General features: G+C 43.1%; 2 protein-coding genes across 3 annotated transcripts; both read right to left on the reverse strand.

Moving 5' to 3' along the window:
- Nucleotides 1-3: 3 nt before the first annotated feature.
- Nucleotides 4-10,311, reverse strand: LOC143111439 (very long-chain specific acyl-CoA dehydrogenase, mitochondrial-like). Its single transcript, XM_076273677.1, has 20 exons — nucleotides 10,076-10,311; nucleotides 9,716-9,782; nucleotides 8,727-8,801; nucleotides 8,172-8,244; nucleotides 7,965-8,029; nucleotides 7,635-7,769; nucleotides 7,317-7,461; nucleotides 6,814-6,943; nucleotides 6,333-6,458; nucleotides 5,785-5,983; nucleotides 3,613-3,717; nucleotides 3,341-3,427; nucleotides 3,104-3,166; nucleotides 2,886-2,987; nucleotides 2,236-2,333; nucleotides 2,065-2,137; nucleotides 1,792-1,864; nucleotides 1,627-1,699; nucleotides 1,466-1,541; nucleotides 4-1,291 (listed from the first exon to the last, which is right to left on the reverse strand). The coding sequence occupies exons 1-20, from the start codon at nucleotides 10,144-10,146 to the stop codon at nucleotides 1,154-1,156; spliced, it is 1,974 nt and encodes a 657-aa protein (XP_076129792.1). The 5' UTR covers nucleotides 10,147-10,311; the 3' UTR covers nucleotides 4-1,153.
- Nucleotides 10,312-10,954: 643 nt separating this feature from the next.
- On the reverse strand, nucleotides 10,955-22,946 carry LOC143111438 (segment polarity protein dishevelled homolog DVL-2-like). Of its 2 annotated transcripts, XM_076273676.1 has the most exons (15): nucleotides 22,535-22,946; nucleotides 19,220-19,289; nucleotides 18,850-19,022; nucleotides 18,559-18,668; nucleotides 18,195-18,324; nucleotides 17,610-17,700; nucleotides 17,379-17,448; nucleotides 16,443-16,582; nucleotides 15,784-15,860; nucleotides 15,604-15,671; nucleotides 15,300-15,407; nucleotides 15,054-15,188; nucleotides 14,769-14,945; nucleotides 14,291-14,509; nucleotides 10,955-13,628 (listed from the first exon to the last, which is right to left on the reverse strand). In XM_076273676.1, exons 1-15 carry the CDS (start codon nucleotides 22,693-22,695, stop codon nucleotides 13,099-13,101), a joined length of 2,259 nt encoding a protein of 752 aa, XP_076129791.1. In that variant the 5' UTR covers nucleotides 22,696-22,946; the 3' UTR covers nucleotides 10,955-13,098. The 2 variants fall into 2 exon arrangements, with proteins under 2 accessions (XP_076129791.1, XP_076129790.1); XM_076273675.1 differs by having other exon boundaries at nucleotides 15,054-15,407.
- Between the last annotated feature and the right edge of the window lie 2,068 nt (nucleotides 22,947-25,014).

The following is a 25,014-nucleotide window of genomic DNA, read 5'->3' on the forward strand; positions in this document are numbered from 1 at the left end:
CTATTCCACTTAAATAACATTTTTACTACATCACCCTTTAAAAGGGTACATCAGACCATGAACACTAAAAGACATCCCTCATTATAAAATCATGTAACTACATATAGACACACAGCTAACTGAATTTTACAAAGCACGTTTACAACATAGTTGTAAGTGACTTCTATCAACTGCAGGCAGAACCACTGGTGTGATTGTGAGTTGCTGTGTTGCATTTAACTGTTGGATGTTAGCATCAGTAATAAACTGTAAAGCACTTTAGTCAGGAGTACTGTGGATAAGAGCACTTTGTGCCCTGAGACGGTGGCATGATTGGAGAGAATAACCCTGACGACCCCAGGGAATGTCCAGGCAAAATGGAGCATAAATGTGTGTGTGTGCATGTGTCTTCAAGCTCTGTTCATGTTCTAGGCCTATATACATAAGTGAATGCAAGTAATACAATAGAACTTAACACGAGTAGTGGACATGTGATATGATGGAATTAAAGGGTCAGTCCTTTGACAGTACCATGAAGGTAGATAACACTAGTAATCAGAGAAGTACAACATGATAAACTAAACCTTTTAACATACAAAAGAAACAATTAAGAGTGTGGAGAGTTTTAACCTGAAGAGGTAGAATGTACGCTCTTAAAATGAATGTGTTGAAAACAACACAACTTGTGTTGTTTTTAACACATCTCTCAACACAATTTGTTTAAAATAACACAACTTGCGTTGTTTTTAACACATCTCTGTGTCCAGATAGGGACAACACAGTTTGTGTTGTTTCCAACACATTCGTTTAAGAGTGTACTGTTAGAGGCAAATTCTGTCATGATCCTGTCAGGACAATAGAGAATGTACACAGCTTAGTATGACCAACATTGATTTCCCTGGCGTATGTGGCATTATTGATTTCCCTGGCGTATGTGGTATAAGGCATTATTTGGACCCAAAAACTGTAACTGAAAATAGACCTTAAGAGTTCATCTGTCAATTTGACAGTCTTTGACTTGAGTGTATGTGAATGTACGCAAGTGTGCCTACAGCCCTTCTGTTGTTTTCTAAACAAGTCCATTGTGTTTGATGAAGAGGCTTGCTTTCTAAACAAGTCATTGGTGATGGATGAAGTGGCTTGGGTCTGTTTTTGTTGACTTTGGACTGGACTCTTAGAAGCCCAGGGGATGAGGGGCCACTACGCCGCCATTCTCCACCACGGCCATGGAGATCTCGCGCATGTTCCTGAAAGTCTGCTGAGTAGAACTGGACCTCAGGCACTTCAGGTTCTGCATGATCCTCTCATGGGCCTGCAAAAGAGAGAGAGAGAGAGGGAGAGACAGAGAGAGAAATGCCCGGGAGAGGAAAGGGTGGAGAGGAAGAAGGAGAAAGGTAGACATGTGAGGCTCACACGCAATATAAAGACACATGATATTGAAATGGATACAATGTATATGCTTGCGCGTTTGTACGTGTGTATTTACCTCAATGCACCAGGTGTCACACAGCATCTTCTCATACTGGGCAGAGGGAGCCTGTTGGCTCAGTGCACGGGAAGCTCTGCAAGAGAAACGCACGCCACATTAGACATGCCGTCGTCCTCGTTCACAACACTGACTCCAAGCATCGGCTAAGTGTGCGTTACCTGGACAGCACCACAACCATGGCGTACAGGTCAATAGCCGAATCGGCCACTCTCTTCAGCACAAACTGCTCATCTGCAAGGCGGATTCAGAGATTCCATCAGTACAAAAGCCAACACCCATAGCATCCATGTAACATGTTTACAAATCCAATTTAACACACTTACTGATGATTTTCTTTCCGTGTTTGAGAAGCAGATCCTCGACTGTCACTCCAAACTGCTCGACTGCTTTCACAGCCTATGAGGGATCGGAGTAATGATATATATGAGATATAAAAGAGAATGAGATATATGAGATATAAAAGAGAATGATATATATGAGATATAAAAGAGAATGAGATATATGAGATATAAAAGAGAATGAGATATATGAGATATAAAAGAAAGATTATGAGAAATTTGCAGTGGTCTAGACTGTGCTGTGAGCCAACTCCTTACCAGATCTCCACTCTGGGCCAGTTCTGGGTGAACAGTTCCCTGAAGGGTCAGACCTGTGCTCAAGCCAGCTTTCCTGATAGGACAGAGAGTGGCGTTACATCATGTGTGTGTGTGTGTGTGTGTGTGTGTGTGTGTGTGTGTGTGTTTGAGTGATTGTCAATTCAAACCAACCTCTTAGCCCTTTTGCTGACTTCACCAACCAGTAGCCCAGCATTGCCAAGGGGATTTTTCAGAGCTTTCTGCAGACTCTTCAGATGGTTACCTGCGTTCTGAACCATAAACATTTCTCATGGTCAATTATGTATTCTTACTACATAATGATTCCAAAGGTGATAGCATGAAAGTTGTTTTAGCCTAGAAATCTAGACGCGCCCCTAGCTGCCAGGGCTAGTCTAGCAACTCTCCGTTGGCTTGTGAGCTCCAGATCCCCAGACTTCGCCGGGCCAATGAAATAGTGTATAGAGTCGGTAGGTGGGCTTAACATAATGATTGATGGCAGAGTTGCAACGGTTTGGCTTGCTACTTGAAAACAAATAAGATGGATGTTGCTGTTGGCGAACAGTGTGACACGAGTTAAGCTTTTATTAAGTTGGCAAACGTTTGAACTAGCCAACTAGCTCCGCTGGTGGGAAACGCATGGGACTCATAGCGCTGCCGCTGTCCTATTGCGTGCAGAGGGAATTTGAAAGACAACTGATTATCCTGCCCCTCGGACTGAGCACTGCGAACGGTGAGTGTCCAGACCCTACATGTAAATGTGGGTCTGGCTCGCCAGGCTAACAATGTTTAGCTACATATCACAAATACATCTCAAGACTCACCTGGAAGCCGTTCAAAGCCACAAACAATCTAAGAATATCATTGGTGCCCTCAAAGATCCGGAAGATTCTCAAATCTCTCATCACCCTTTCCACACCAGTGTCCTATAGGATAAGAACACACCACATATTGAGCATGTTATACTTACCAATTCATTCATTAATTTCTTAAGCCATTAAAATAAGTAATATTGTAGCTCTAATGAGCATGAGGGACTCACCTTCATGAAGCCCATTCCTCCCATGATCTGAATACATTCATCGGTCACTGTCCAGGCTGCTTCCTAATTAGGGTAAAACATTGCAAGTTATTATTAATGCTAGAGTTGCTAATGACTATAGCACTGCATTAAGCTCTAGTGTCTCCAAGTAATCTGCACAAGTCATGTATGAAACTCTGCTAAAGTGCTAAAGGCTATCAGTGAGTGAAAATTGTCATTCATGGTGAATTTACTCACAGAGGCAAAGATCTTGCTGATGGCCGCCTCGATCTGAAACTCCGCTGCTCCGCTGTCCATGTTACCACTGATCATGTAGGCCATAGACTGTATGTAAAAAAGGCCAAGGGACAAGAACATGTAAGTAAGAAAGCATTAGACACGGTCGATGAAATCAAACCAAGCAAAATTATCCAAGATGAGAACTTATACAGTCGTGGACCTCACATTTTGTCAGACACAAAGGGGTGCTGCTTTCGGAAAGCACAGGTAGTGGATTATCATTCCCTTACCTCAGTCACATAGTGCAGCATGGCCATCTGGGCCATCTTCTCCTGAATGGCTCCGTACGTGTGGATCTTGCTGCCAAACTGGGTCCTGTTGGCAGCATGGTCTACCTGTGGAGAAAAACAGACACCAAAGTCAGGGCACAAAAAGAGAGCACTGAAGATGCATTGCCATCACTGCTGCCCCTGGACCACTGCAAATACTGATATTGATGTGGTACTGGTAAAATATCTACATTTCCACATGGCTTTTATACCCCTTTGGAAAAAATTCTTAATACTGCATTAAAAGGATTCACAAACATTCTCACACACCAAGAGTGAAGGCAGGTCCTATACTATACTATACTGTACTGTATACAAGCAGCTCATGGGGATACATTGTTGAACGTATTCAATTCTGCAATCTACTGTTTGCTGATCTTATGCTCTGCCAACCATAAATGCATTACTAGGGCAAATAAGCCAAGAAGGTGAGGGCTGGCTAAGGGTGATGCAAGTCAACGCTGAAAAAAATACATTATGTTTTTTTGTTGAAAGAAACATGTCTTTCTTTTCAGAAATGTTTTTCTAGTGATGCTACAGGATCTCTGTTCCATGAAAACCAAAATCACTAAGTAGAGGCTGCCCCCATCAGGACAGTCTGACTTCATCACAGGGTGCTGTTTGTGCTGTTAGTCAGGCTTTCAAATGGCTGCTCCAGCACTAAATTTAGCCCTCTGGCAAATAGAGGAAACAGCACGACATCATTTGTTTGTTTGTGTGGGTTAAGGTTTGGTTGAATTTTGACAATAGAATTGAGTTTTTTCGACAATAGAATACTGCTTTGGTATGTGCCTTCCAGGAAGTGTTCAGAGTCCACTCACTACGCAACCTAAGCATGAGACACACCTCAGCTCTTCAGACAGCAAACAGTGGTACTCAAGTACCTAGTAAAGCAATAACATTATTGATTTACTAGGTAAAGCAATAATGTGTCCTCTTTGTATCCTCTTCTATGCTGTGGTGTGCTGGGGAGGCAGCATTAAGAAGAGGCACGCCGGGCGACGGAACAGGCAGGTAAGGAAAGCTGGCTCTGTTGTTGCCATTGAGCTGGAGTCACTCACAACAATTGCAGAGAAACGGACCATGAGCAGCATGCTGGCGATCATGGACAGTGACCGCCACCCACTACACAGCGCACTTAATAAACAGAGGAGCATCCAACTTTTCAATGCCAAACAAAAGGGGAGGGGAGAAATGGATCTTTCAGCATGAGCCTGTTTCTCTCAGCCCCTACCATCATATCACTTTTTCTGCTGTCCCCCTGACTCCTTTTACAGGCTATATTAGCCCTCCTACACAATCTGGACTGTGGTCATAACATCTACACCTTATAACTTATTCCCTGTACTATATTGTTCTTAAAGTATATTAATTGTCTTGTTTATCAGTATAAGTAAGTATAAGTATGAAACACACTCAACACACAGTGAGGTGAAGCACACACTAATCCTGGCGCAGTGAGCTGCCTGCAACAACAGCGGCACTCGGGGAGCAGTGAGGGGGTTAGGTGCCTTGGGGCACTCAAGGGCACTTCAGCCGTGCCTACTGGTCGGGGTTCGAACCGGCAACCCTCCGGTTACAAGTCCGAAGCGCTAACCAGTAGGCCACGGCTGCCCCTAATATCAATTATATTATGTTTACATTCTTGTCTTTCATAGACATAGTTAATATTTACTAATAAGAAAAGTTATTGCACTGTTTAATCCCTGCGCTGTTCACTTTTTGCACCACATTGCACACACTCTACCATAGCACCTTATCATAGTCAATGTATCATATGGTCACTCCATACCTTTGTAATCACTTCACATGCACTTTAAATGTTTATATTTCTGTGAGTGATTTTTATGTATGGGAGATATATGTGTGTATGTGGGTTTGTTGTGTATAGTTGTATAAGCTACTGGATGGCTGCAATTTCCCTCGGGAGGAATAAAGTATCTATCTATCTATCTATCTATCTATCTATCTATCTATCTAAACCTATAACTTAATGACACCTTATGACACCCTGATGGCCAAATTAGCCCTGTTCCTTCACTGGCTCTCCATGGTTTGCCTTTCATACATTTTCAAATCTCACTTTAGCTAGAAATGCGGGGACAGACACCAGCAATGTGTGCCACCACTCACAGCCTTGGTGATGACCCCTTTCATGGTTCCTGAGAGGGCGGCAGCCATGCCGAAGCGGCCGTTGTTGAGGATGTTCATGGCCACTTTAAAGCCTCCGCCCACCTCGCCCAGGACACAGTCAGCGGGCACTCGCACGTTCTCAAAGTACACCTCTGCCGTGTTTGACGCCTTGATGCCCATCTTCTTCTCTGGTGGACCACTGTGAGGGAAGAGGAGAGAACGACACAATTGGAGAGTCCAGATCATAAAAAGAGATGGAGCAAGACATAGGACTAAGTGGTGAAAACAGAGCAATCACTCCCAAAACATCCACAAAATTGGTCCTAATTCATCCAATTTGCTGTTTCTTTTTTCCTACATCATAATGTACTGTAACAGAGATAAAAAGAGGGAGATGTGATGGAAACAAAGCTGGTACTAGCTTATCCAATTTCCTTTTTCATTCCTCTTTTTCCCTCCTCATAATGTACTGTAATTGTGATGCAAGATTAACGCCCTTCACGCGGCCCACCCACCCCCTCCATCAGCTCCTCCATCCTCATACTCACTGCGTCACCCCCCCGAAGCTCCTCTCCACAACGAAAGCAGTGATCTTGTCCTTCATTTCTCCTGTTTTCGGGTCCTTAACTGGAGTCTTGGCAAACACAGTGAAAATCTCTGCCAGGCCCCCATTACTGCACATTAGAGAGAGAGGAAAAGAGCAGGAGGGAGAGGGAGAGAGAGAGAGAGAGAGAGAGAGAGAGAGAGAGAGAGACAGAGTGAGAGTGAGAGCGAGAGAGAAAGACACATGTTCATCTCACTACAGCCTTGGACATGCTATCTCACATTCACCATTGTTCCCTTGTTCTAAACAGAGTTAGCGGAAACACTGAAGATACTGTATGTGGGCGCTCTCTGGCTTCCTGATTAGATTACACACTGAGACCATCGGTCAGAATGTGCCAGGTCCGCAAACCCGTAACAGCTTCCAAAGGAGCACCAGCTACCACAGCACTCATTTTAAGACAGCCATGGCTTCATTAGCCTCACCTGATCCAGATCTTGCCGCCGTTGAGGGTGAAGTACTGGCCACACTCAGACTGCACAGCTGTGGTCTTGATGGAGGCAGCATCGGAGCCACTGGCAGGCTCGGTCAGACAAAACGCAGCAATGGTCTCTCCTACCAAGAGGGCAGGTAAGGACAAGGATCAATGATGCTGCATACAAGAATAACACTACTAGAACTGCTGATATAATAGGAAAATATCTTGAAAAATAGAAGAAATCCCTTTGCACAGCCAACTTAAAATGGTGCTGGTGGATTGCAGGTTTTAAAGTTCATATATAAAAAGAGGTGGCCACCGCACACTGTTATATTTCTTAGTGATAGTGGAAAATATCTTATTATGTATTGTATATGCTTCCCAACTCATTAAATCATAATAGTTCAAGTTATAAGCTACATAAATGTTAAGTACATATATTATTAAATATGCTATTTATTATGCAGTAGTGTGCAATCATAAGAACACCATAGGCTTCTGGCTCCTCACCTGAAGCCAGCTTGGGCAGGTACTTCTCCTTCTGCTCGGGGTTGCCAAAGAGCAGGATGCCCTTAAAGCCAATGGACTGGTGGGCTCCGAGGGTAATGCCAACTCCCAGATCATGCATACCCACAATTTCCACCAACCTGGCATACTATTGGACAGACAGCACAAAGATTAAGACAGTGTTCTGGGAACAATTAGAACTGCAACTAAGTACAAGGGTACGTCACTTAAGATTGAGACAGGATATCTACTACAGACTATACCCCGTCTGTATCTTGTCAGTTGTGCACTTCACTTTGGTGATTTTGTTTCTCTGCTCACCTGAGTGTTGGTGAGGCCAAGGCCACCCAGATCAGCTGGCACCTGCAGACCAAAAGCTCCCATCTCCTTCAACCCCTCCATGGTGTGGTCCTCCACCTTCTCCAGAATGTCATTCTTAGCCGGATCATTCACCTCCTAGCAACACAAACAGGGTGCCAATCATGTTTCAATCATGCAACTGATAGCACTGAAAAGCATTAGTAAAGCAAATGTAAGAAACACTAACAGAAACAATTACAAATACTCATGATAATAACAATTGGCTGCAGAGCACTATATGGAATTTGACATGACCATGTAGAATATGTATAAATAAATCAAAGAACTCACATCAAAGAACTTGGCAACTGGTGGAACCAGCTCCCTAAGGAACTGAGTCTGTTCTTCATTCATCACTAATAACATGAAAAACAGCAACAGCAATATCAACAACCCAGCATGGCATTACAAACTGATGGCTTAAGCTGAGAGAGACACATTAGCTAACCTCACTAAGACTCCGCTCAGTCAGGATATCATTATTCAGAGTCTGCTCACCTGAAGGATAGGGGAACACCTGGGCGGTGCTGATCTGGCCCTTGAACATGTTCACGGCAAAAGACTTGGACTCCTGGAAGAAACAGGGAGGTAGGCACAGTAAGTACTTTAATGTCACAACACTATGCTTTATATCTCATATCTCAATAAAACATGCAATATCTGAGTGGTTACAATTAACACAATAATATACCATCCCAAGTAATCCCATTTGCAATTCAACATAATAAATACTGTTATCAAATTATTATTATACTGTTATTATATTTAGTAAAGCAAAACAGCACAGGAAAAGTATAAGAATGTCTTGCACTATTCAGTAGTTGCTTTAAATGTAATGTGTCAATGGCTTTACTTAATTTTCACTTATCATTATATGATTTGTTCTGTTTTATTGAGCTGACTAACCACCTCTGTCAACAAAGTTCAGTGGAACAGAGGGCATTCTTCATATAACATGACCCTTCAATCAGAGCACTTCAGTATTGTGCGAGCTGATCCATATGTTGATGGCGTTTTTTAAGAATCTATACTGTAAAAAAAAAGTTAATTTACCACTGCCAGTGGCTTCTTCTCAGCATGCGGTTTAACAGCAGTTGAGCTTCCAACTTCTGTTTTATCCAACACAGCCTAAAGAAATTAAGAGATTAAATGTAGGTGGGTCAGGTCATCAATATAAGAGATAAAAAGCATACGACTTGATAAAAAGGGCTATGGCCAATAATGAGCAGTCATTGAACAAACACTGATTGTAGATAAGAAATAATTTAGAGGAGACTAATAATTGTTGGGAGTGGTGTACTATGTATGAATATGAACCTGCCAAGTCTCCGCCATAGAATCATATGTAATGTTGCAAATATAGAATTTACAGATAGTTCTTATCAAGAGGACAAGTGTTTTGTGTTCTGCAATGCTTGGAATTTCGACTGGCCATTATAGTCTATGTAAAGCCCCTCTCTGTGCATAAACAGACAAGGGAGGTCACACACACGTCTTTCCAGTTTCCATACGGGACACCATATCCAGGGAGCCTACTGCACTAAACCAGTAGGGATTCAATCCAGAATGACAATTGAGCACCTGACAAACTGTGATGCAAAAGGCAAGTGGAATAGATCCAGAGTGAAGAATCTAAACGAATTAATGACTCTCCCTTTCATTAGGGCTACTGAAACACACACATTTGATAATCAAGGCGTTTGAGTTTAGTCTTAGAAGTGTGGGTGAAGGGTGAACAGGGGGAACAGGTGTCATGACTGGTTGTGACAGACATACTCATAGACATACTGCGTCATCTTCCACGTAGGCTATACATTACAAATAGCACCATCCCCAGAACCCGCTGATCTTTATTTGGTCACGTGAGTCCGGGTTGAACTTTCCCCTACTTCATGCCTTGTTACATATCTTTGACTAGCCTACTAGCCTTGTACGTGTAGGCTAGGATATATACTGTAGTTACACAAGGTCGCAGGTGATGCATTTCGTCTATATTATCAATGAATCACACACACATTATAAGTCATAATTGTTACACTTACCTCTGCGGCCTGGCTGGCATAAAGACGAGCATTTTGCAAGGCTGCAGCAGCACCTTTTACTTGAATCCTTTGAACGATAAACATTAGGGAAAAAACAAGAAATATTCACTAAATACTAAATATTCACTAAAACAGCATAAATGTGGGAATAGTAACGCTGGAACTCATCAACATGAAAACGTATTGACAGATATTGCTAGACTCAAGAGGCCATATACAGAATAAGTCCATGAGCGTTGTATGGGCCATATGTGACATTATAGATTATTCATTTTGATAGCAAGATTATTTCACAAGACTGTGGAATCTAACGAGAAAAATAATAAAGATATTGTCCTATGAATAATTGGCTAGCCTTACCGGGCGGCTGCGGAGGACAAGCGGAGCGCACTTCCGCACAAAGCAGGAGTCAAACTCTTACTCAGGAGCATTTTTACTGCAGCGGGTAAAGAACCAAATACACCCAGTTGGAATAGTGTAATCTCTGAAAGAACGCTATTAAACAGTTAACGATAAACTAGTCAACAAAATAAGGTCGCTTTTAATTCAAAGAACCGCCGGTTTACTGTATCCTTCGGGGTTTCTGACCGGTCCTTCTGCAGTTCTATTATAGCCTAGCACCCTTGCGTAACCTACATACCAGTGGCGTGGCCTATTTTTATAGAAAACATTGACGCGCCCATAAACACAAAGCCACTAGATGGCAGTCAAATCAAGGTGGGGGATACTGCACAGGCTCTATGGAGAATAAATTGGACCTGTTTCTTTGAAACCCATATATGTAATGTGTATGTATTAGCTCTGACACATGGAGACATTTCCTTTTGAGTTCTCCACATGCAATTGGAATTGCAATTGTAGTAGGTTTTATGTTGTTTATGTCTTTCTAATAGCCTAGATTAAAAAATGTTGGCTATTATCCTATATCTAAGTATACAGCTCTAGAAAAAATTAAAAGACCACTGCACATTTTTCTGATGTCATCCTATGGTTGCTGAGTGACATTCGAATGGGTTGACAGTCATATTCAAAATTAAGAGACCACTGCAACCACTACTCATCTAATAAAATATAGCATGTATCAGCCCTTACATTTCTTTGAATTCATTTGACTTCACTAGGCCTATAATTTCAAATGTACTTATCCAAGTCAGATCATTTAAACTGCAATGTGTTTCTACACTAATACTACATTTCATGACATTTTTAATGACACTTTTTAAATGAACAAACGAAAAGTCAAGCTAGAATACATTTATTTCAAACATTTGATATTATGAGACAAACATGGTAAAAGTAAAAAGGCTTTTGTAGTTATACTACACTGTTGTTCACAACATAACAAGGTTTAATCTCTTCATGTCACGCCTTTATTTTAGGGTACATATATTAATACATATACAAACTGTATGCAACTCAGGATGCCTTTAAGACACATACTGGATTCCCATGGTTAACTTTCCAATAGTCAATAAAATAGTCTTTACTCAGACATACTTTATAAAATGCTCTGGTGAATGGCACTAGTATTAATACTATCATCAAAACATGTCAGCCTTCTCTTTAGCCCACTATGCTGTTCCCAAAATACTACACAATGAACACAGTCTATGCTTAAAATTCTGTCCGTAAAGATTCTAGGTCCCCGCTCCACATAGTTTACCCCAACAGGTTCTGTGCTTGGACCACACGTGACTTGGGCAGTACAAAAAGGGGTCCAATGATAAAGAGTCATAATTTGGTTCTAATACGGTAATACATTGAAGTAGGCTACAAGAGCTGCAATAAATAAGAGTATTTATCAGGTTATCCAGCTTTGCCAACATTTAATATCAAAACTTTCTTTAAACTCATCTTTTGTCAGATCTAAGGATGTGCTGGGTCTAGAGTACAAACCAGCGAAGAGCACCAAGATGATTCAGTTCAGCTCCTTTTGCTTTTTCCTGTACCATTGCTATCACAATACTTAAAGACTATACAACAACAGAACTACTCAAACACGTGCTTGACCTTAACTGCAGCTATTTGGTTGATGGCAGGATAATAACAGGTAATGTCTTCCAGCTGTAGAGTTGGGTACCTTTCAGACCCGAATATACAAGAGTAACAAAAAGTCAGATTTCACAAACATGTTCATTGAGCATGTGACATTCCCACAGTGAACCTACTGAAACTATTGATGCTATTGAAATGTCACTGTGTGTACAACCATGCAATTTCTGACCCATATCTGACACTGTAGTGTATGTAGGTTGGCTTTCCCTTCACACTACACCAGTATAGGAGCTTGTTGCCATTTTAGCTAGATAGAATAACTATGAAAACATGACTGTTACACTGCTTTGAAATTAACATAATTTGATTTGTGGTAGTGATGATGGATGGATGTAACAACAGAACTGCTGCTATGACAACAGCTATACGAGAAAGTATTATCAAGAAAGGAAACTGGTCACTCATTTCTGAACCTGAAAAAAAAAATCTGAAGTAGTGTGATTTTCAAGTCAATGTCAAAACCACTGTGACATAGAATATTCTCTTCACTTCAGTTAGGGAGAAAGGATTACTATTCTTTGATTAGTAGTAGTGCTTTCTCATCCCTCTAAGATCAGATGTCAGAAACCTGAAAGAAACAACTTCTTACATTCTCCTCATCAAACGTACCAGGGATGTAGAAAACTCACTGGACCTCAAGTTTCTTGTACCAAGCTATCACAGTTATACTTGTACTTACCTAACATATCTAAAAGCTAGTATTATGAACCTGATTTGCTTTGGTCCGTTGTATGCATATGACAAAATTACATTTCATCTTAAAACATCTCCAATAAAAAAGCAACGAGTTATGAAAATTTCGGACTGAAAATGGAATTTCACAACCACAAAGCCACTACTTCAGTGGACATTGTCAAGATTCTGGGTCCATCAAAACTGACCAGTTGTATTCTAGATGCAATTCTTTCACTTGGTGCTTTAGAAAAGTCAGGGAAATATTTGTTTAACCTTTTAGTCCACAAACCTTGCATCACACACACATACACACACACACACACACACACGCACAGACACACAGACACACAGACACACACACTCACACACAACTCCAGTGGGACGGGTTGATATGACCAAATAACCATTCCAGTTGAGAACACACACCGGAGACTGACTGATAACTGTCCAATAATGTGCAGTCTGACAGTGCAAACAGCTATCGCTATGTGAGTTGATCTAACAATCTTGTGGTATTTAGGTGTAAACCTCCAGCAGTAGAGTGTGTCCAGCATCATAGCCATCTTCAAGCACTCACTGCTTTGAGTTTCTGTACAATGTCATGTTGTGACATTCCATTCCATTTACATTAACATCTACATGCCATGCTCTGGCTACATGACATCCACAAAGAACTCACTGGGATTGCCCATGGCCAGGTGGAAGGACTGCCTGGAGGCTGTGAGTTCTGGTGGGACCGAGCCGAGGTCACGGGTGGGTGGTGCTCCCGGCGGGCCTCCAGGGGTGGAGGAGGGTAGTGGGAGGCCAGGCAGCGGCGAGGGCCCTGTGGGGAGCTGTGGGTGGGGGGCCCCGATGACGTGCGGGTGCTGGGGCACCATCATGAGCATCATGGGGTTGTAAGACAAGGGGATGCCCGGCGGGTAGGTCATGTGGGGTGGCGGCTGGGGCATGCGCTGGTGGTGCGACCGCTGGCTCATGTGGCTGTGCTCGCTGGGCGTGGCCGAGCCGTGGTCCCGCCTCCGGCTGCTGCGCACAGAGTACTCGGATTCGCTGCCACCGCTGCCCGACTGGGACTCGGCCCCGCCCAGAGGGGACTTCTCCTCCCGGCCGCTGGTGCTCCCGCCCCCTTTGCTGCCGCGCCGTCGCTCGCCCTCGCTACGCGTGGAACCGCTGCTTCGGCTCCCTGAGAGAGAGAGAGAGAGAGAGACAGAGAGACAGACAGAGAGAGAGAGAGACAGAGAGGCAGACAAAGAGAGAGAGAGAGAGAGACAGACAGACAGAGAGACAGATAGACAGACAGACACAGAGAGAGAGAGACAGACAGAGAGAGACAGACAGACAGACAGAGAGACAGACAGACAGACAGACAGAGAGAGAGAGACAGACAGAGAGACAGACACAGAGAGAGAGAGAGACAGACACAGACAGAGAGGCAGACAGAGAGAGAGAGAGACAGAGAAGACAGAGAAGAACATAACATTAGTTCAAAAGTACAATCCATTTGAATACATTCAGGGGTTAAAGTGGGGGGGGGGGCAGGGAGGAACGCAGTTCTGCCACCTCAGATAAATTAATAATATATATATTCTTTCATACCAACAATATAGCGCGATGATATTCTTAAAATAAATAGTGAGTACAGATCTTGTGTACAGATGTGACCAAGAAAGTAGCAATTATTGTCCAAAAAGTATTGCTACACCACGATACTCAATATGTTGTCCAACGGTGAGTCATTTTTCCCCGTTGCACCGACACTGGAATTTTTAGGGTTCCCCCACCTGCCAAATCCCACTTTAACCACTGAATACACTATTGCAGTGCTCAGTATTGAGACATATTCACCTTCGCTGTGCTGGCTGCCCGTGCTGCCAGGGGTGTAGTTGTAGGTGGAGAGCTCATGGTAGGGTGGGGGCTGGCTGGTGTAAGGGTGGGGGTACTGGTAGGGGAATGTATGGAGCATTGGCCAGGGGGTGGCCCCAGGTAGAGGCAGCGGGGCCAGCGTGTCCTGATCGGATGCACCACTGGAGCCATCATTGTCATTCAAGGACAGGTTAGCCATGTCTGAGAAAATAATAACAGAAGCATTATGGACAAGCATTATGGACAGACATTACATGACACAACGTGCTTTAGTTCTGTTGGGCAGTCTTACACAACACTGAAACTGCTAACTTGTTACAGCAAGATGTTTCACCAAGGCACACCCTTCCATGGTTTAATTTACATAGATTTCCATTAGCATTTTGTCCATGAGCTGAGAAAAGAACCCATGACCATAATAACCAATTATAAACAAAAATAACTGATTGAGGGGACTTACAGTTTTCACAGTCACTGAAGTCTCCAAAGATGTAGTAGCACTGCTCAGAGAAAGTGATTTTGTTGACGGTGTGACGGATGAAGCCAGCCTTCAAGAGGTTGCTGGCGTATTTCCGTGCCTCGCGGCGATCTTTGAAACCGTCAATGTGCTGAAAGAGCCAGTCCACCACATCCGAGCCTGGACACAGGCACCAATTAGCACAACACATTTATATTACAGGGACCTGCTCAGTTACTGCCACAAAACATCTTTGTCTCTTGTTTTTTCTCTTTTGTTTTCTCTTACCCAGGAAAGCGTTGGGGATGGTGATCTTCAGCCACATTCTGTCTCGCACCTCCAACCCGGACTCTGGTGAGGCCATGGCTTTGGCCACCGACGCCATGTCCGAGTGCAGAGACAGGTTAAAGTCCTCAAAGCCCGCTGTTCCCAAGGAGAATAAATACATAATAAATAAAAAAAGTAAGATGAGGAGCGCATGCCTCCAATATCTATCCATCACTTGCAGGTAGATGCATGTTGAAGAGAGCTTACGTTCGGTCCCAGCGACGGAGGGTGGGGGAAATGTAGGGTAGGCACCTCCCGTCAGAGCTGCAGCGTGGGTCACCCACACCGCCGGGTCAATCGGCCTGATTGGCTCATCTAAGATGACACAGAAAAATCATCACTGAAGAACAAGGTCTTCAAATTAAAAAAAATTAATGAATTAAATAACAAAGTAGTGCATGCCTGTTATAATAATCAGAGCCACTTACAGTTCAAACTGGACTTAACCTACATTTCTATTTACGGTATGTAACAATAGTTAGCAGTGTTAAGAATGCTGATGTTGACTCACTGCGAGGTAGGGTGAAGTAACCCTGGGGTGAAGGGTCCCAACATTTAGCCACAGTGAGGATAATAGGCCTACAGCAAGGAAGGAAGGAAGGGGGCAATGCAAGTAAGGTTAGAGCAACTGGTCTTTGTGAATCTTGACGGTGTTCTTCAGAAGCGAGAGAGAGGCCTGTGAACTACTCACCCAGGCTTGTGAACTATGTCTCTCAGGACTCGGACTGCATCGTCATTACTCATGTTCTCAAAGTTGATGTCATTCACCTGAGGCATGATGGGACATAAGAGACTTCATTACATCAAGTCACGTATCGTGATGCTCCCACCGGCTCTGGCCACTAAGATTTTCAACAGCAAACCTCTATCTATCCCAACCATCACCAAAGCTCCTTTAACACATCATACATTTCCAAAGCCCAGGAAAACTGTCCAGGAGGCTACACCAGGCACGTGACTGAAGCGTTCCCTTCATGTAGCGTCTGTTGCAACAATTAGCTTCCACTATAATCAATGGAACTGGCTACACCAGATGTGACAGCGGCGCATATACGTTCGAAAAAATTAGACCAGTTTTCTAAAACTACTTTTATGCTACATGAAAGAAGCCCTTCAGTTGTGGATCTGGTGTAGCCCAGGCCTAAGAGGTAAGACATAGACCTCAGCTATAATTACACAAGATCACTGACAATCTTTTATTTTGATATGCTTCTTTGACGTGATTGAATGGACGGACACCCAATTGCTTTCAGCCGTGTTACAGCCACTGAATAGATGCATCAGTATGACTATATCAGTAAAGGCAGTGAATGTGGTAAAAGCTGAATGGGCTCTCCTTGTCCTCCTCACCTGCAGCAGCATGTCTCCCGGCTCTATGCGTCCATCGGCCGCCACAGCCCCTCCCTTCATGATGGAGCCGATGTAGATGCCGCCGTCGCCACGCTCGTTGCTCTGCCCCACGATGCTAATACCCAGGAAGTTGTACTTCTCTGTGCCAGCGCAGCACGACACGACAGCCAATACAGAGGGAAATCAATTGTTGTAATGTTGTCAGTTTTGTATCATTCAAATTGTATAATATGTCATCTGTAAATTTTGTGAGACACTCATAATTGGCAGTGCTCAATGTGGTTTATTTCCAATTTCACAGAAACAATGCAACATTTCCTATCCAAGTGTAATTGAATAAAAAAAATGTTTTTACAAGTGATTACAAGATAATGAGCCAAACACACACAGTGCTTCCCTTCATAGAACCAGAGAGACATATTTCAACAAAATTATTCTGCCATCCTTAAATGTTTAGGCACACACAAAGATGAGAACTTCAGATTGAGTACAGCCAACATGTCTGTTTCAGTTTCTGGAGATAACAGAAGTAAACACGCAGGACTTAGCATAGCCAACAGAGCCATAACAATGGATTAAATCCACATGAAAATCCCCTGGCCCTATGAAGTAACAAATCACAGTGTAATGACCTCCATACCAGGCATAATTAGGAAAGGCAGATGGCAAGGTTACTGGGAAATCGCTGAGGCGAAGAAAGGAACATTCATTCCAACTGGTGGGTAGGTGACCTATTGTTTCAGGAATTTACAGGTCCTTAATTACAATGTTCTCAAAATACCACAGAAAAAGAATAAGGCAAAGAGTAGCCTGGTCCTAGTGCAGTAGCCTACTGAACTAAAAGTGAAGACATGTTTAGGGGAAAGGAGATGGGGCATCTCCAGTCCTCTGTGTAAAGAGTGCTCTTGGGCACACTATAACAAAAAGTGTACTTACCCATGTTGAGGGTGACTGTGATGATGTTGAGCGACATGGTGGAGTCTGTCACACTGCTAAAGGATGACGCCTTTGGATATAAAAGAGCACCATTACAACACATGCCATAGTAAATATCACAATGTTTTTAATTATCCCTTAAACAAGGTCGCTAACATTATGTATTTAGGTCTTTGAAACGTTTTCTTGTGACTGTGCATAATGCAACCATGCATATAGAAGGTGCCGTACCCGCTCAAGCCTTGGAGGGCGCTGTTTTCGCCGCCTCCGGTGTCTCTTCAGCAGCCGGGAGGCTGTGCTTTGCTCCGTGCAACTGCTGAACCTGGGGACAACAGGAAATCCTCCAGATGAACTTTTGTGCCTTAGTATCAGGGCTGTTTTCAATAGCACCCTCAGCAGAAAGAAAACATCATCTGTAGTCAGCAGTAGTAGAATGATACAGACAGATACAAAACCTGACAGACATCTATGCAGAGATGAAGGGAGGAGCAAGGGTGATTCAGGGGCGCCTAGCTTTGGGAAAAGCTATTGAACTGCATTAAGCAGTATAGATCGTTGAGTTTTAGACAAATATTTACATTTAAATTGGTTAAAGGTAAAAGGCCGGCATTTTTGTTTTCTTCTAACAGAAAGGACAGGAAACTGGCAGCTGCTGGTGCAGAACTGGATGAGATCTGACCCAGATCTCCCACATCTGTGGTAGGAGGTCCTCCTCTTGTCTCTCCCGAGAATCAGATGCTATCAGGCGCAGCGTAGGACGAACAGCGGACAGGCTGCTGTGAGCAGCTAACAAGGGCTTGACCATACGCAGCATACCTGCTCATGGTGTCGTCGTCCTCGGAGTCGCAGAAGCTGGTGGTCTCCAGCTCGCTGCTCATCATGGTGCTCGAGCTCTCGTAGCCAGCCAGGTGGCGCTCCAGACGGGTCTGGCCATTCACCCGAGGCCCTGGAATAAAGAAAAGGGATGGCAGAATTGGAAGAGTGAGGAACCAGAGTGAGCAGATCTCCATTTCAAAAGGTGCCACTCCACAGTGTTAATATGAGATTAATTGTATCCATGTGGATTTAACCAAAGATAATATTACTACTGTCCAAAACTGAACCGTTTAAAAGTCAACAGTTCTAATTCACCTATACTGCCTGGTGAATAAATCCTTCATTCCTGGGGTCTCTCGCTTACCGTGCTGGTCCATGCTCTCTCTGCGCCTGGGCCTCTCCCTTCTGAAGGACACCACAGATTCGGTCTCTGTGCGGTCATCAAGGTTCTCCACACTACCAGCCACATTTGGACTACAAAATGACCAAAAATAAGCTCCAGTGAGGAATTATGGTTCATGCTCATGTAGATATCAGCACTAACATTGATTAATGATAATTTAAATCTTAAATAGAAAGGGCGTTGAAGTTGGGAGTGTGTATGTGTGTGTGTGTGTATGCCTGTGTGTCTATGTGTGTGTGTGATTATGCATACTGGAATGAGGGTGGCCTGGAGTCCCCTATGCCGCCGAGTCTCTCTGCAGGTGGAGGTGGAAGAGGGGGCGGAGGAGGAGAGGGTTCTGGACACACCTCCACTGGAGGAGGAGGCAGCGGAGGAGGTGGAGGAGGGGGAAGGAGCTCCACAGGCTGGGAGTCTGAGGACACGAGCTGGAGGGAGAGAGGAGAGAGAGGGAGAGGGAGAGAGAGAGAGAGAGAGAGAGGGAGGGAGAGAGAGAGGGAAGGGAGAGAGAGAGAGAGAGAGAGAGAGAGAGAGAGAGAGAGAGAGTAACTATTTAGCAAGTCATTAGGGAGTCTGTAAAACTCTCTTCTAAAGTGTTCCATTCAATATCATTCTTTTAACTTACCCATGAGACTACTCGTCCATTGAAGCAGGGCAGTTTTGCAGCATCATCTGAGATCTCTTCCTTGACAACCCTATAAATAATCAAATACAAATATGTATGGTACATCTTACTTCACTCAAATGGACTAGTGCAGTCTGGGTCAAAATAACAAGAGATGGTCTTAGGCATTATCAGACAGCATCTTTAGACTGAACATTACTCTCTTCAACCACAAGCACTCGAACGAGTGCATCCCATGATTTTCCTCTGCCTAGGGCTTCTGTAAAAACCCACTAAATCACTTCCTGTGTCTACGCTGAAGATTATACATAGTTAAACCGTAGATGATGATGAGTCACTCAAAGGCTATCCATTTGTTGTGAACAGCAAAACTAAACAGCCAGCACTGCAGACTAATACTACACACAAGAGGGAAATAAATTATATTTGCACACACTCTTACACACAGTTTTACAAACACTGATGCATTCTGTCAACTCTTTGTATGAACACACCAACACGGTGGACATATGCATGCACACGAACACACATGCTTGTGTGCCACACACACACACACACTTTTTTTTGCTCTCCAAGCCTGTTCCTACCATCTAATCTGGGGTTCATTGGAGCATGTGGGAATGCCCTCCTGCCTGTCCCTGCCTGCTGCAACACTGATAAGGACCCCCCCCCCATCTCCATTCAGCTCTCCACCAGCCCTCAGATCAGCCTTCTGTTCTCTCTGCTTACACCACTTGTGGCTGAGAGCAGCGAGATATCCACAGCATTATGCCTGTGCATGTGTCATTTACAGATGATCAGCATTAAAGCAACACAATGGAAGAACTGGTGTTTATATCCCTTGTCAATTTTCAATGTCCTGAGGTATCCATTTAGCACCAAAAGGGTACCCAACACGTCCAACAAGGACGAAAAGGTTTCATGCACACAACAAACAACAATATGCTATATAATGTATATAGTATATTGTTGTTTGTACTATATATATTACAAACAACAATATAGTATATACTATACTATATATACTATATAACAACAAAGATGACAGAGACGCCTATTTTCTGCCTATTATTAAAGTAAGTTATGAGTTAAAGTTGTGATTGAAAGGTAAAATAACTGCATTGTGTTGCTTTAAAACCATGCTATATAGGTATCAACACACCACTTTCTAAAGCATCTGAATTTTGGATGCATGTCTTGTGGATGTATGATTTGTTCCAGGCAGTAGAGACTACGATGTCAGCAATAAAACATCTACCAAATTTAAATGGCTATAACTCCACCGTGGAGGACAGTGTACTTCATTTAAACCAGTGCAACACTGGAGACACCAAATCTGCATGCCAACGTGATCTGCATTGCAGAAACCTTTGACAGTTGCATGCCGGCTGCCATTAAGGCCCCGCTGAAGCAGAGTGGACGCCGAGGTGATGACAGATCATGTCCCGTGTCTCTTTTTATCTCAGACAGGACAGTCTTACCGTTGAGGACAGTGTCTGTAAACTCACTAACCTTGCTTATCTCCGACAACTGTTCCCAGCCTACACATACCACAGTTTCTAATGTGACACTAGGCATTCACGACTCCACTGAAACTTAATCTAAACACTGGATCAGACCAAAGTCATGAAACTTTCCTATGTCTGGACTCTCTCTATAGCCTTCACACACCAGTAACATGACGCTAGCCAGAACGCAAATGCATGCTTCCTTGCCACCCAGTAGCCATTGTGGATTTCTCTTTGGGAGAGAACTTGCCTTGAGCGTATGACCCACAGTGAGGGGTTTAGTCATCTGCTTGTGATATATTTACATGGACTGATGAGGGTGATAAGTGAATTACACTCTGAATTAGTCCTGCATATGTCTGTTCAGGTCTTTTGAACAGACAGAGGTGGTCATATTCTAATCATCCCCTCAACAGAAACATATAATCTGCTGCAGATTGTTTGAACAGTTATGGGCACATTTGTGATTTTTGTGCTGTTTAGCTCCAGTTCTGACAGCCCATGAACAAAACAAACAGGACATAACATGCTTTGTTTGATTTCCATCACATTTAAATTTAAACTTCCACATATTTTGAAGTGTTTTTAATACGGTTGTACCACCAGCACAGCTTAATGTCAAAATGTATAAATCCTGTTAATCCTTTTAAAAATGATGTCTTTGCCACAACCCAGTGAAGAAAGTAGTGGCTGTTTGTACTTAAAGGGAGCATTTCCTTGTACAGCCTCCATATTACACCACAAATACTAATCACAGTCAGCACTCTGCAAGTTAACGTAAAGTACGATTTCCAGTGCATCTGTGCAGGCCTATGGATATGCCGCCAGAGTGGAGAAATGGGATGTAATCAAAGAGCTAATGGTTTAATTGAACACATCACACTGAAACAGTGGGGCAGTGTGTAGGTCTGGCATGCATGGCTCAATGAGATTAAACCTTTTTATCGAGGTCCCTATCTCTCCGAGCTGTGAACCAGGAAAAGACCCATTTGTAGGAATGTAAAGGATAAAGAGGAGGGGGTGCAATTCTCTTAAATCTACTTGAGACCCTCTGGAGGAATGGGGGGTGTGGAGGAAGTACAGCTGCTGAGAAGAGGGGAAGTTGGCCTGTGGCCCAAAAAAGGCTGGCTAGGGGAGTTGTTGTTGGGGGCACAGAAACTGCAGAGATGCAACTGTGACATTGTAAATCTCACAGGGCCAGCACTAATTATCAATGCCAAAATGATACCCTATCAATTTCCATAAAGTACAATGTTTTTGGTTTTGCATACTTTCAGAGACTGTGTGCCACTAGCACTATTATAAATGGCTATCATGATCATGATCCTACAGGCTGCAAGCCATTGATCTGAAGTCTGTTCTGAGATTGGATGGAAACATTGTAACATCAGCACAACACCGTTGATGCGGGGAGCAGCTGTGAGAGAGCAACATTCCAGAATGTTGAATCAAATTAGTTAGGTGCTCAACTTAGCATGTACAGTAAATTAAGGACACTGCTACGGGGTTTTCCACTTTGAAGGGGTCTAATGGCATTCCTCTCCTTTTCACACAACAGTGGTAGAGAATTTAGTCCAACGACATTTTGCGTAACAGCGCACAACAACAACAAAAAACATAAAGTAAGCTTCTCCTTGGTTCAAGCATTATTTTGCTGGTATATCAATCGCCAGTTGGTGCCAACGCATATCCATAAAAAATAGAGGGCTATTACTAGGATGGACAGTTGCGCAGAGGAAACTGATTAAACACTAGCCCAATGCCCATCGGACAGCGGCTACACAGCCAGAGCCTCAGAGCTACTCACCCGAAATCCTGATCCATGGACTTGAAGAAGAACTTATAGTTTGGCTTGTTTAAGACCTGTTTAAAATCCAGTAGAGTGATATGTTCTGATGGTATAGGAATCTTCACCAAGTACGGCGTCTCCTCTTCGTCGATGTGGTAAATTATTTTAGTTTCCGCCATTTCTTCAACAGCTTTTAGGATCCCACAAAACTAATAGGCTACACCATCCAAGAAAGGGGCGAATACAATCAAGCGATGCAGCTAGCGAAATGGCAAAACTCTTAGGTAACAACAATCTTTTCGGGGCATCATCCCTTAAATGCTGTTGCTCTCTTTGGGGCAACGCTCGGAGTCCCTATCTTCTTGTATTGTTAAATCTCCCAGGTATGCGTACATTTATCCAGATCACAAACTTTTCCAGCACCGACGGAGTGTGGTTGGGGGAGGAGAGGGCACAAAATTTGCAGCGCTGAAAGCCAACGCGGCGTATGACGTTATCCAGAGGCGTCCCTCACGCCCTCTTACCACAAACCCCATTCCCCTTCAGAGAGTAGCCTATAGTTCATATGCAATCTGTCTGGGCAGTACTGCTCCCGGGCTCTATTTGGGGTGATACCACGCGTAAACAACCCGCAGTTGATATGGAGAACATTTCAAACTTCTGTGGAGCCATTCACTGTATATGAGTTTGGAATGGATACATGTAGAATCAGAAGAGATGTGAATGGCTACAAACAAAGAAACATTGTTTCAAATTTGAACGATGAAGTTTACAAGGTATAAATCTGAGAGCATCTTATATTTAGAGAACATATTCTGCTTGTCCAGTAAGTCTCCATTAAAACAGGATTAAAAAAAAAACCAAAACAGTTAAATAACTGTGATATGAACACCTGGAAACTGAATGAAAGGGTGAGTCAGTCAGTGAAAAGATCCACATCTATAAGACAGCTCAAGCCTCTGATTGGGGTTATTGTCTTTTCCAAAGGGATTGTAACGAAGAAGAGGCTCCTCTGACCTATCACAATTACTCAGGGAAGTTGTCGCCTACATACTTCTATTTCAGTTTCTTGTATAGACCTACTCCGCAAGGGGACATTGTCAGAATCGTCTTCCTTCAAGTTTCAGAAGAGTATGATACCACTGTGTTTGAGTAAGAACATAATGCTAAATAACTAATGGAGATGGTGCCTACTTTTTTTTATCTATCTACGTCTTTATATGCTAGGCCTATTGATGGACATGTTAAAAACTTGGCAATATCATTACAATTGTGTAATGTAAAGGAGGCCCGTTAAAAAATCCTGAATAACTAGACTAGAATATATCTACAGCTTTTTAAAAGCCTTCTGGATAAACCACCTACTACAACCATGTCAGCTCTGTATATTTTTAAAGGATTAACTGACAGGGTTCATCAAATCTTTACCCCATAAAAGATAAAAGATACAGAAGGCCCATGAATACTGTTCAATATAAATCAATCACTGTGAGGGAACAAAGTTATGGAAACTGGAATGCAATTTTTTGTAGGAATGCAATTTTTGTACTAATGCCATTTTTAATTTTTCCAGATGTGAAAAATTACTTATTATCCTTACTACCCAGGTGTTAAATAAGTGTTCCACTATGTCAATAGTCAGAGTGTCTTAGTGCTAAACATCAAGTAGTTTACATTTGAAGTGAAAACCAGAAGTCCGGAGATTCTTCATTCAGCCAGAAGGTGATGCTAAAGGGCGGCCAGAAGTCACATGCAGCATGCTCCAATCCTTGCATGCATTTACCGCAGCAGTCGGAAGTTCACTATCCAAAAGGCAGATAGCTTATACAGATAGCATGCAACCACTCACAACCAGCCTAGTTGCTATATAACTGTCATGAAAACTGACTGGCTGTAACAACAAACTTTGAGGGATTAGAGTATTTCAAATACTTAAGGAAATCTGTCATTTTTTCTCTAATAAGCCAAAATGTCATAACTCAGTTAAGTTTATAACCATGACAGTAAGCTATGCTTAGGCCAGAAGCCAGAATCTTGGTGAACCTGGTTTTGTCGGTTAAAGTTTTTTTTTCTCTCTCCTGTTTCTTGTTGCCTAGGGGTTACTCCATCAGAATAGGGTGGGTGCCCAATGATATCCCTTGGGCAATTCCCTATATTCAGCTCTAAAGTTGACCTAAGTATCGATTTGTCCATAAAAGTATACTAATTGCAGCCGTGGCTACTGGTTAGCGCTTCGGACTTGTAACCGGAGGGTTGCCGGTTCGAACCCCGACCAGTAGGCACGGCTGAAGTTCCCTTGAGCAAGGCACCTAACCCCTCACTGCTCCCTGAGCGCTGCTGTTGTTGCAGGCAGCTCACTGCGCCGGGATTAGTGTGTTCACTGTGTGTTTCACTTATTCACATTAGGATAAATGCAGAGACCAACCAGAGACTAATATATACTTATACTTACTTATACATTACCCTTTTGGAAGGACAGCATAAAATGTAAACCCATT

This window comes from Alosa pseudoharengus, unplaced genomic scaffold (genome assembly GCF_046254945.1).
Source record: "Alosa pseudoharengus isolate Yale_2024_CS ecotype anadromous, Long Island Sound unplaced genomic scaffold, YU_APseudo_1.1 YU_APseudo_1.1_scf_8, whole genome shotgun sequence".
Classification (NCBI taxonomy): Eukaryota; Metazoa; Chordata; class Actinopteri; order Clupeiformes; family Clupeidae; genus Alosa; species Alosa pseudoharengus.

What these genes read in the sequence shown, in the direction of transcription:
- LOC143111439 (XM_076273677.1), bottom strand. Translation starts at nt 10,146, where the DNA reads ATGCTCCTGAGTAAGAGTTTGACTCCTGCTTTGTGCGGAAGTGCGCTC. An exon ending in AGAAGAAGCCACTGGCAGTG is followed by an intron (nt 8,245 to 8,726) that starts GTAAATTAACTT and finishes TGTTTCTTCCAG; the next exon opens with GAGTCCAAGTCTTTTGCCGT. An exon ending in GTGACACCTGGTGCATTGAG is followed by an intron (nt 1,292 to 1,465) that starts GTAAATACACAC and finishes TCTCTTTTGCAG; the next exon opens with GCCCATGAGAGGATCATGCA.
- LOC143111438 (XM_076273675.1), bottom strand. Translation starts at nt 22,695, where the DNA reads ATGGCGGAAACTAAAATAATTTACCACATCGACGAAGAGGAGACGCCG. An exon ending in CACAGTCACCCTCAACATGG is followed by an intron (nt 16,583 to 17,378) that starts GTAAGTACACTT and finishes GCGCTGGCACAG; the next exon opens with AGAAGTACAACTTCCTGGGT. An exon ending in TTACTTCACCCTACCTCGCA is followed by an intron (nt 15,408 to 15,603) that starts GTGAGTCAACAT and finishes GTGTCATCTTAG; the next exon opens with ATGAGCCAATCAGGCCGATT.